Below are 12,973 nucleotides of genomic sequence, written 5' to 3'. Positions count from 1 at the left end.
TACTCATTAAGTCATACATTTTTGTGCCTCCGGCATGAAGTGATGCCAGAGGCATTATGTTTTCAGGTTGTCCATCCTTCTGTCCTTCCGTCCGTCCTTCCATCCTTCCGTCTGTCTATCCATCCGTCCGTCCTTCAGTCCATCCGTCGTCCTGTCCGTAATCAAATTTGGGGAGTACATTATACAGCATAGATGTACAGTGTCAGGGCGATCGTTAACGATCGCCCTGACACTGTACATGCATGCTACACTGTACATGCATGCTAAACTGTACAGGCATGCTAACCTGGAAGCATTGAATTGCACATTACTTGAATATGAGACCATTCTGATGCAAATAATTTTCACACAACAATAGACATATAATGTACTCTTAAATGAATCCCACAAGGATCATCCGCGCGCATTCCCACTTATTCCCACTGATCAGTTACTAGCCATCCCCTTTAAGGTATCTTCACAGAACTTAGTATATACTAGGTATGCATGAACTCTGACTGGCAGTGATTACCAAGGGAATTTGGGGGTCAGGGGTGACAGGCCAGGGGGTCAAGGTCAAGGTCAACTCCTCAACATGTCACTACTTCCCTCATATTTATGCAATGCCTGCAGGGTTTTCTCGAAACTTGATATTATATATTACCCCATAGAGATTCTGTGGGAAGTTTCTTGCCAAAAGCTAAAAGGTCATGTGAAAATGCTAAATTTCACTTCTTCCTCCATATTTCGAAAGTGACTCAAGGTATCATCATGAAACTTAGTACATATTTATACATATTCTACCTGACAGTGATTCTCTTTGGAACTTTAGGGTCATAAGGTCAAAGGTCAAGTGTCAAAGTCAAGGTTTAAAAACTAATATTTTACCATTTAATACTGAAATTACACTTCTTCCCCATACCTTGAAAATTTACGAAGTCCTACCAAATAACTCTCTGTTTTTGTGCAATTGACCCCAAATTTGGCATGTTTGACCACTATCTAAGGAAGATGTGCAAGACACCTTTTTCGTCAGTATCAAATAATGCGTTGTCATGGCAACGGGAAATTTTCATAAAGACTTGTGGATCGAGCTACTCACAATGTCATCTTTTGAGCAATTAACCCCAGATTTGGCATGTGTGATGGCTATTGAAGGAAAATGTGCAAGAAACCTCTTTTACATAATGCATTGCCATGGCAACAACAATTTTTACAAAAACCTACCAAATGATGTGGATTGAACTACTCTCTCATTTTTTGAGCAATTGACCCCAAATTTGGCATGTGTGACCACTATCAAAGGTAGATGTGCAAGAAACCTTTTTCGTCAGTATCAAAGTATGAATTGCCATGGCAATGGCAAATTTTCATAAAAACTTGTAGATCAAACTACTCTGTCATCTTTTGAGCAATTAACCCCAAATTTGGCATGTGTGACAACTATCAAAGGAAAATGTGCAAGATGCCTCTTTTGTTTGTGCTGCATAATACATTGCCATGGCAATGGCAAATTATTGCAAAGTCCTACCAAATGTTATGACACCTTTTATGTGTGTGTAAATAAATCTGATGCCATGGCAACAGCGGTTTTTTATACCAATCATAAAAAATATGTGGATTGACCAAACTCCCTGAGTTTTTATGCCTCCGCCATGAAGTGGTGCCGGAGGCATTATGTTTTCGGGTTGTCCGTCCGTACGTCCGTACGTCCGTCCGCTTTGGTTTACGCGATAACTTGAGTAATATTTACTGGAATTTTACCAAACTTGGTCCAAGTATGAAGTATGATGGGGCAATTATTTGATTAGATTTTGGGTGAAATCAGCTAAAGGTCAAAGGTCAAGGTCAAATCATGAAATTGTATTCGTTTACGCGATAACTCAAGACTGCATCAAGCAAATTTCACCAAACTTTGTTGGAGGATGATGTATGATAAAACAATGACTTGATTAGTTTTTCAGTGAAATCGGACAGAGGTCAAAGGTCAAAGATCAAGGTCAAATCCTAAAATTTATCTGTTTATGTGATAACTCAAAACTGGATGAAGCAGCTTTCACCAAACGTGGTCCAAGGATGATGTATGATGAGACAATTAGTTGAGTAGATTTTAGTGACATTGGCAAGAGGTCAAAGGTCAAAAGGTCAAGGTCAAATGCTACAAATGTTGCAATTTTCCCCATATCTATGCAATGCCCCAAAGGTATTTCCTTGAAACTTGGTGTGGACATGTACTACTGCGTAAAGATTCTCCAGAGAAAGTTTCATGTCATAAGGTCAAAGGTCAAAAGGTCAAAGGTGAGGTGAAAATGTTGCAATATCACTTTTCTCGCAAATGGTTCAATGTATCTTCATGGAACTTGGTAAATATGCATGTACTGACTTGCAGGGATTATCTAGGGAATTTAGGGGTCATGGGTCAATAGTCAGGGGTCAAAGGTCAAGGTCATCTCCTCAAAATTTTATCATGTCCCTCATATACTAGTATATGCAATGCTTGCATTATTAGTTTCAAAACTTAATACATGCATTGCCTAATGGAGATTCTCCGGGAAATTTCCAGCCAGAAGGTCAAAGGTCAGAGGTTTAGGGTCAAAGGCCAGGTTTCAATCCCCCCCCCAAAAAAAAAAGAAAATATATATATATATATATATATATATATATTTTTTTTTTGTGTGTGTGTGTGTGTGTGTGTACCATCATTACACTCTTTCTTCATACCTTGGAAATTACTCAATGCATAAACTAATAAAAAGGTCCATCAGAATTCAAGTAAAAATTATCAATTCCCCAAATATGTGTACCTGCACTCTTAAAAAAATTATAGCAAACCCAGATCAAGACATTTCTGACAGACCTGTCATTTCAATATTTTGCCAGTTATGTGAAACTGTCATGGATTACACATTGTGAAGACATTGTACTATACGCCTATTGGGAGAATCATGCATTATGGCGGAGGCATCAGTTGCCATAGCGACATTTCTAGTTTTAGTATTTGACTTGAATTTGACACATGTGACCACCACTTTAGATGTGCAGAACTCATCTCCTGTTGATGTTGAACAATGCATTGCCATGGTAATAGCATTTTTTTCACTAAAAAGCATACAAAAATATTGTAGATTTAGCTGATTCCCACATTCTTTGAGTAGTTTGCTTGAAATTTGGCACATCTGACTGCTATGGTACGTTGATGTGCAAACTTAATCTTTTATCATTGTTTAACAATGTGTTGCCATGGTAACAGCATATTTTGAATGAAAATTCATAAAAGAATACTGTGGATTTAGCTAACTCGCTGAGTCTTTGACGTGATATTTGGCACATGTGACCGCTGTAGTACATGTTCAAATTCATTTTTCCTTTGTTGTTGACAATGTGTTGCCATGGGTAACAACATTTTTTCAATAAAAGGTACATACAAAAATATTGTGCATTTAGCTAATTCCCTCAGTCTTTGAGCATTTAGCTTGAAATTTGGCACATGTGACCACCATGGTATGTTGATATGCAAACTGAATCTTTTATCATTGTTTAACAATGTGTTGCCATGGTAACAGCATATTTTGAATGAAAATCATACAAAAATACTGTGCATTTAGTTAACTCCATCAGTCTTGGAGCACTTAGTTTGAAATTTGACGCATGTGACAACTATGGTACATAGATGCGCAAACTCAGTTTATCATTGTTGAATGATGCATTGCCATGGTAACATCATTTTTTCACTAATAAGCAAACCAAAATATTGTAGATTCAACTTATTCCCTCAGTCTTCAAGTATTAAAGGTAGGGAATCCCATTTGCATGCCTCAAATGAAGAGTTGTATAAATACAGTGGTATGTTGAAGAGAGTATCATTTTAGAAACTCCCATAAAGTATTGAAAGTGGAAGGTAACATTTAGTACATTTTTATTGACCGTTAGATTTTGAATTGAATTTTTTTTCGGGGCTCACCGTAAATTCCAGTACATTACTAGGCTACCTTTGCAGACCCATGCACTGCATGTGTGTCCATCATGTATATTTTGTGAAGAAAGTTCATCAAAACTTACAAACATTTCTATATACATTCTTGCCACACACTCTATATGTTATTACATCAGCTCTTATACTTTTAGATTTGTGTTTATAGATAAAAAATACAGAAGACTGCAACAAAAGGCTTAAGTGTGGCTTACACACAGAACTACTGAGTAGTTGAGTTTTGTGCATTATTCAAATTGTAGATAACTGTTGACTTCCAAATTTCTCAGCATTGGCCTAAACAAGTCCCCTGAGGTTCATATTTAATGTTTTGCTGCATTTTGGGAGGTCTGTAAAAGGTATCCCCTACCTTTAAGCTTGAATCTGACACATGTGAACGCTATTGAATGTTGAGGTGCAAACCTAATCTTTTGTCATTTTTGAACAATGCATTGCCATGGTAACGGCATATATTGAATGAAAATCATATAAAAATGCTGTGGATTTCAGCTAACTCCCTCAGTCTGAGCATTTAGGTTTAGATTTGGCATGTTTCACCACCATAGTACAAAGATGAGTAAACTTCATCTTTCATTGTTGAACAACATGTTGCCATGGTAATAATGTAATTTGAATGAAAATCATACAAAATTTTAGATTCAGCTAACTCTCAGTTTTTGAGGATATGGCTTCAAACTTGGCACATGTTACCACTATATTACCTAGATAAGCTACATTGCCTGTAGATAAGAGAATCATGTTTAAGATCCTTGCATTATGTCATAAAACATTGATAAATAAGTCCCCAACATATTTGTCTGACATGATCATTGAATATATTCCACAAAGAAATCTACGATCTTCTAGCCAGAATTTATTAGTTATACCAGCAACCAAAACATGTTCATATGGGGATCGGGCTTTTCAGTCAGCAGCACCCGTACTCTGGAACAAATTACCAAGTCAACTTGGGGCCATCACATGTACTCACACTTTCCTCAAGTCCTTAAAAACATATTTGTTTTGTTATTAAATGATTATGATAAGTTGTATTTTGTATGTTTAATTATATTGTTTTGTTAAAATTATGTAAGTTGTAGTTTATGGTACTCTACCCATTTATGTAAAGCGCATAGAGATTCCAGGAATATTATGCGCTATATAAGCAGCTATTATTATTATTATTATTATTAAGCTAAATTTACTTTTCGTCATAGTTGAAAAATGTGTTGCCATGGTAACAGCATATTTTGAATAAAAGTAATGCAATTATGTGAATTCAGCTACAGTGTGTAACTCCCTCAGCTTTTGAGCATTTGACTTGAAATTTGGCTCATGTAATGGCTGTCATATGTAGTGCAAATGTCAGTTTTTATTTGAAATGTCAAACATTGTATTGCCATATGATGGTATGATGGTAACAGCATTTTTAAATGAAAGTCGTAGAAATTGCCAATTTATTTATCTTACTCAGGTTTTGATCACTTCACTTGAAACATGGCACATGTGGCTACCAGTAAGCAAAATATAATTGATTCAGTATTCGAGTTATTAAGGTCAAATTTGGTGTGTACATTGTATGATGATCTATAGGTGTATTTGTGCAAAATGTCCTTTGTGTCTGTACCTGACAAATCCTGGTTCAATTCTTTTTCATAGGAATCTGAGCTGCTGGATCAGGAGTATTCTTCTTCTGGTTCAGTCTGCCTCCTTCAAAAGTAAAGATTCTTGCAAACTGCAAGATATATTAATCACTTTCAGTGATAGTTCCAGTTGATGTAGGTTTCCTAGTCAATTTCATACTTCTGTCATTCCAATTCATGAGTGGGCATACAGATTCACACAGCACGCACACACGAAAAAATGAATTTGAATGCTCATCGCTTAAGGACATTCCTCAGTTGTGTTTGTGCGCATCCTAGCTGCGTAGGGTGGCAGTGACGTAACAAAGAGCGTAGAAGCACACGCACGAGTGATGAGCTGAGCTAGCTGAGCTGAGCAGCTGCTAGTAGATTGGGCTAGAGTGTGGTACGTATGGATACCCGACAGCTCCCCACCGCGGCCGCGCTGGGCGGCCTCGCTAGGCTCGCGTGTTGACTGTACGCGTTACAATCTGTACGTACTACGCAAAGTTCAGCAGTCCGAGCCGCATATACATGGTCATGGTAGCACAACACTGATCGTTGGGATCGGGAAGCTTGGAAGTGGAACTGAGCCGTTTCCATTTTCAATCCATAGATTTGTTTTGTGACATGCAGTTCATTATCTGTCCATCAACATGGTTGAATCGAGTGCTAAGATACCTAGGCCCGAGTCGGGTACTACTAGTCTACTAGACTAGGTGTTAAAAATAACAACAACAACAACAAAACAAACATATTATGACACACATTTCATCTTCAGGTCTAACAACTGAAACAATCTGAGTATCTCTGTTAAAATCTAAATTAGATCTAAACTTGTCATTACTAATACAAAATATTAGTGTTTTTTTTTAATTTTTGGTTACAAAATACAAGTTCACGAAAGTATTACCAAACACTTATTTATCACTTTCACCATTCAGATATTGATTTTTGATTACTAAATCTGGTGTAACAAAAGGAAAATCAAAGAATTATTTTTTTTTTTTCGGGGGGGGGGGGGGGGTGGAGGGGGGTGGTACTCGGGGTACATATCCATAGTTCACAACACACACTTTACCAACCACTGCAACAACCAACACATGCAATCTACAATCAACGTCATTATATTAAGATTTGTTTTTCCTTTGGAGAACCGTCAGACTAATGCCAAAACTCCCATTTCCTTATATTCTCTTTCCTCTATTATCACTTTCTGCACATGGTTACAGCAAGTGGGTGAAACAAACAAACAAATAAGCATGTCAATGTAGAGTTTTCCACGCTTTCGTCCACATGATATCATTATGGCTGTGTAAGGGAAATAATAATAAAAGCACACATGGACCTTCCTTTCTGAATATTTTTCCACCATATCACTGTAATTGTGACACATTTTTTGTTTTGTTTTGTTTTTTTTTAAAGAAAATGGGGTTTTGAGTGAACCGCATGACATTCATGCATCCTAGCAGGGTATATCCCTGCATTGGTTCCTGATCAGCTTTGGGGGTCTTACGCTGATTTCTGTCGCAAGGAGGCTCTGCTAGCACAAAAGCGAGCACATGAACCCCTCCATTAAGTAACCCTTCTTCTACAATTTGATAAAGTTTTGTAAAAATGACATGGGTTTTAAATGTACAGCATGACATTCATGAACCCCACCTAATCAAGGCACCCACGATATGTTTATAACCAGATTTTGGGGTCCTAGGATGATTTCTAACATAAGGGTGCTGCCAACACAAAAACTAGCACATGAACCCCCACTTTTTATTGTTTTTCTGAAATGAGTACGCCGCCTTCTACAATTTGGTCAAGTTTCGGGAAAATGACATGGGTTTTGAATGTACAGCATAAGTTTTATGAACCCACCCTGTCGGGGCATCCTTGCATAGGTTCCTGAACAGATTTTAGGGACTTACGATGATATATGTCACATGAGGGTGCTGCTAGCTCAAAAACGAGCACATGAACCCCCACTTTTTATTGCTTTTCTGGAATTAATAAGCCTTCTTCTACAATTTGGTCAAGTTTCGTGAAATTGACCTGGGTTTTGAATGTACAGCATAAGTTTTATAAACCTTGTCCTTTAGCTCACCCCTAACAGAAAAAGTCGATGAGAAGGATTTGAGAAATTTCGGTGTTTTCAGCTGCGTGAGGGTGCTGCTTGCTCAAGAGTGAGAGTGGCTTAAACCCTAACTTTAAAACCTTTCCATCGTTTTGGATACCCTTTTCTGCAATTCTTGCAAATTTGGAGAAAATAACGTGGATTTTGAAAGAATTATGGGGATTTAAATTTGTCAGTGCAGATTTTGTTGCCAATCATGGTCTTGATCCTGTAACGCTATCATTTTCGTACAGGACTGCAGATTAGTCATATTCTTCAAAGTCCCTTAGAAGAAAAACAAGCACATGAACCTATGGTTTTATTTACATATTTGGGCTTCGGATGGGTCTAAGTTACGGTATGGAAAGTTTGAAGAAAATGACGTGGACTTCACTTTAACTGAGGAACGTCCTTAAATGCATGCTCCTATCTTAGATTTGAATGACACAAATGAAAAATTGATTGCTCCTATAGTGAATTTGAATGTCATTGCTGCTTCAATGTTGCGAGCGTGAAATGCGTGAAGTTAAATGCTCAGAATAAGAACTTGAATGATAAAATTATGAAATTAACCATGAGAACCTATACATGTATTGTATTTCCACATGATTAACAGGATTGGAAAAACAATGTTATGAAATTCTCTTTTTGTAATATCCAAACTATTGTGGCACCCACATGCCTGGCAGTACACCATCTTGCACATATTGTAATGGGAATTGTGGTACCAAAGCCCCTAGAACTGTGCCAGCATTCCCATACCTCAATGTTATAACCCTGAAATAACAAGAGGAGATTTCATGAAAATGACAGCTGCCTAGCACATAGCAGACAACCACATAGATACTGCAATATAGGGTATTTCTTTATTCTTCTCTTTCTTTTCTTGTTTTTACAAGATGATCTAAATATCAAATTGATATTCAATTTACGCTTTATGATATGGTAACATTGTCAACTGATAGTTTCATTCAGCACCACAAGCAACACACACAAAATGATATGTCATTATAAACTCTGTTCATGTCTTGCAAAGTTGCTTATAGTGGTCCTTCTTATAATCATGTTTTTCAGCCTGTCCTAGGTAGGATTGTGACACGCCCTACTCAATTGAGCCAAGAGGTAGCTGATGACATCCAATCTTGTCAGCCTTCATATAACAACTTCAGCATCATCAAAGCAAACACCCTCTGTGCTTCAGATTTCTTTGAAGGTGAACATCAAGTTAGAAATACCTCAGTGTACTGTATATGCCAAATATTTCGCAAGGTTTTTATTTTTGCGAATTTGTGAGTCAGGTGCTATTCGCAAAATCAAAGACTCACGAAAATATTGACCCTGATCCCGATGTGGATGTGACGTACGCGTTTACATTTCTCCATTCGGTATAGGACTCCACGATCATGAATTTAACCACTCAAGAAATCGTCGGGAATTCCCGATTCGCAAAAATTTATACTCGCCAAATATATGCCGTATGCAGTAATTTTTGTACATACAATGAGATGAATGTATGATCAATTCAACATGTAGTGAATTCTTTTTCAGGTGTTAAAATTGTGTGATGCTGGAAAATTTTGAAGTGCTTCATGAAGATTGAATGATCAGGACAAGTTTTATATGGTTGCTAGTTAGTTTGACTCCAACACACAAGATATTCTGATCAGTCGTGATGTATACAGTCGCAGCAGATGGGTGCAATTAATTTACTGTTTTCATTTTGACGTGACCTCGCTTTCCTCTTGAATGAACATGTTTCGCACAAAAACCGCTGGGAAAGTGTCACTGCAAAACTGCTGTAACTTTACTATTCATATTTTTTTGATGATCGAAACGGTTATGAAAATTTCAAACGTCATTTTAACCTGCCATTATGTTACTTTGTTAAATAATGACAATAAAATATTCCAAAATGGAGCAAAACTTTACTTTGAAAACAAAATAATTTTCAGAAATAGTTGCTAAAATTTCACATTTTCACTTCATGAACAACAACAGTATGTCAGTAAGTATGTATTTCTTTACGGAACTCTAAGAAATCACACTCGAGAAGTCATGCCTTTCAGTTTCAGTCCTTAGGGATATCGAATGATAATTTTTAATTGATGCACCTGAATGTTAGAAGTGTAAATAGTAACTTCGAACATTTACAATCTCTATTAGATAATTCTACCCAGATTTCATTTTCTGTTATTGGGCTCACTGAGATGTGGCTTACTGAAAATGCCCCTAATTCTTTTGCATTTTCTGGTTATGACTTTATTACAAACAATAGAACTATCAAGGTACGTAGGAGGAGGGGTTGCATTTTATGTTAAACAACATTTAGATTATTTTGTACATACTGAACTTAACTTTATGAATGAAATTATGGAATCTTTGGTTGCTGAAATTAATATCCCAAAGTCTAGGAATATTTTGATTACATTGATATACAGACCTCCAAATTCCAGCAGTGGATTATTCTTAGAAGCTTTACATGATCTCATCCATAACCCAATCTTTGTTGATAAAGAATGTTATATTATGGGCAACGTCAATATCAGATATTCTTAAATGTCACACAGCAAATGCTTCTCAGAATTTACTTGATAGTATGTTTTCAGCTTCCTTTTTACCACCCATTACTAAACCCACCCGAGTGACAAATAATACAGCTTCTCTTATTGATAATATATTTTGTAATGTTACGCCCACTCCTAAATCAAATATTATTTTATCTGATATATCAGACCACTTCCCAATTTTCACATCCATCCAGTCACCACGAAACCAATAAGTCCCATTGGAGAAGCATTCAGAAAAGTTACACCGGATAATTTACAGAATTTGAAGAATAGTTTCAATGAAGAAACTTGGGGAGAAGTATATAGCACTCATGGTACTGATCTATCATTTGATGTTTTTATGAATATTTTGAATTCTCATTTAGAGAAATATGTTCCTTTGGTTGAAGTAAACGTCATAAAAAAAAGCATTCAAACTAAGGTATTGTAACACAATTAAAAGACTGTTGGTTTGCAAGGTCAACCTTAGTTTTCCATTCATTCAGAGGAAAAATAGTGTTTTACACACCAAGGAGTCGTATTAGGCTGTTCTGAGTCGAGAATGCATCCGGGTCGCAGTGGACTGGATGAGCAAAGATCCATGTGCAGTGTGTACGAAAGTGCATTTACATTACCTAAATTGCAACTGTAACTTAAACATATTCAGTTCAGTTTAGTTCAATATTTCATATTTCCACTTTCTCAATGAAATTACAAAATAATTGATAGTAAAACAATTAGTAAGAATACAAAATATTTACAACCATGTCTTTTGATTGAAAGAAAAAACAACAACAAACTGATCACAAATGCATATGGTCAAATGGGCAATTCCACGGTATGTAGGACACAGACGCCGAAAATTCAAAATGATATTTGTTTCAAACACCATACATTTTCAGACAATACATGAGTTGAAGTTTTAAGAATCATTATGTTTTTCAATAAAAGCAGCCATTTTGATTTTCAAAATGGTTGCCAAAATATGCCTATAAGTCGATGGTAAGAAAGAGTCTATTGTCACATAACTTACTCTCTGTATATCCACTCTACTAGTACTCTAAACAACAATCTTTTATATGTATGCAGTTACCAGACAAGTCTTTTACCACATGATAGAAAAAAAAAGCTGGTTGCTTTAAAGAATTTGATAAAAACTTTTAATTAGTTTAACAATGATGGATGTAACGTCAGTAACCAAAAACAAGGAATTTTTAACTTTATTCATCAAAGAAAGTGAGCTGTATGATGTAAGTTGGGATTTCTAATGTATGCCCATATGCCTTCCTTTCAATACCAGAAATAAAGATACTTGGTATACTGGAGAGTCAAAATGAACACTTCAAAATGTGTAACGTCAGTTACCGAAACGTCATATACCAGTATGTAACGTCAGTTACCATGACAGTAATTATAACAGAGGCAAATTTTTTGACTTTAGGCCATTTCAATACATCTGGGAAGTCAAAGGTTCATGGTATGTCCATGGATACATTTTTTTTTTGTTCGTTTTATTTTATTTTAATTTATTTATTTACATATTTATTATAAGTACCATTTTTTGGGGGGAGGCTTTAGCTTTTGACTTTTGGTTCAGCACAAGTTTAAGGTTAAATCATCTGGAAGTTTAGGTTTACCACATGCAATATATGCACTCAAATTACTATACAGTACATTCACAGTCCTACGAGATGATAAAGCTACCAAAGTTTGTAGGCCTAATCAATGATGTGGTTGCATGGTAACCACCTTTTTCTATTGAAAAGCTTGTGTACAGCTGTGTGCCAACAATTTTATAATCTTTGCTAATGATTGCTTTTGCTAGCATTTTTCTCTTTTTCTGGAAGTTTCTTAAAGTGAAGTTTCTACCTCAAGGCAAATGCACAAACAGATATATTTCTTCGTTTGCACTTAAATGTGTGGTTTAGTTAATATGGCACATCTTGTATTATGGTACATAAGGCATGTACTGTGTTTGAAACTTAACACTGATGTTGCTCAACGTTTAACACTTATGTTGCTCAAAGTGAGAGGTAATTCTAGGGTAAAAAAAAAAATTGTTCAGATTTGTTGATTACTTTATTTCATTCATGCAGGGACATTTTGTAATGCATGATAATTATGAACAGGAAGATTAGTTTATAGTGATCTTAGAATTCTTTCGTTGCAAAGTCCTATTTCTTGGTATCTGGGATGTATTTGCAAGCCTTGATATACACAATATACCAGTGAAAAGGAAAAGAAAAACAATTATACTACTTCAAGCAAGGAATAAACCAATAGTGCCCTTTTGACCAAAAAAAAAAAAAAAAAAAACATGTTTCTTCTTCACAGAAAAAATATTAAAAGTGTAACACTATTCATTTAAATCAATTGATGATGGAGATCATTTGTGGCCCTAACAATGCCTTGAAGGAGAAGAAGTAAAATAAAGAAAAGAAGAAGAAATATATCACAGTAGATTTCATACATATTTATGCATATTTATGACTTGATATTTATATGTTTTTTCCCCATGACCTGAAAGATATATTTTTTTTCACACACAAAAATATTTGTGTTTTGTGTGGTAGTGCAGGGTATTATGGATGGGGCACTCTAGATAGAAACTTTCCTGTTCATTAAAAAAAAAACAAAAAAAAAAACCTTAGTTATGTCAATATCTATACTTGGAACTGCTAAATCTAAATGGCTCTGTGTAATCATAACTGTTGAATAAGCATTCAATCTTCAGACAAATGTCAAGAAA

At 35.8% G+C, this 12,973-nt stretch overlaps 1 protein-coding gene across 2 annotated transcripts in view; it reads left to right on the top strand.

The window, feature by feature from the left end:
* The window catches only part of LOC140238360 (uridine phosphorylase 2-like), a 114,935-nt gene that overhangs the window by 89,595 nt on the left and 12,367 nt on the right, over positions 1–12,973 (top strand). For both annotated transcript variants that reach the window (XM_072318293.1, XM_072318294.1), the window contains one exon: positions 8,753–8,891. In XM_072318293.1, coding sequence (XP_072174394.1) covers positions 8,753–8,891 — 139 coding nt within the window. The remainder of the gene's footprint in view (positions 1–8,752; positions 8,892–12,973) is intronic.

Source organism: Diadema setosum, chromosome 14 (assembly GCF_964275005.1).
Source record: "Diadema setosum chromosome 14, eeDiaSeto1, whole genome shotgun sequence".
Classification (NCBI taxonomy): Eukaryota; Metazoa; Echinodermata; class Echinoidea; order Diadematoida; family Diadematidae; genus Diadema; species Diadema setosum.
The sequence above is the reverse complement of the archived record's forward strand: the minus strand, read 5'-3'. Positions and strand labels throughout refer to the sequence as shown.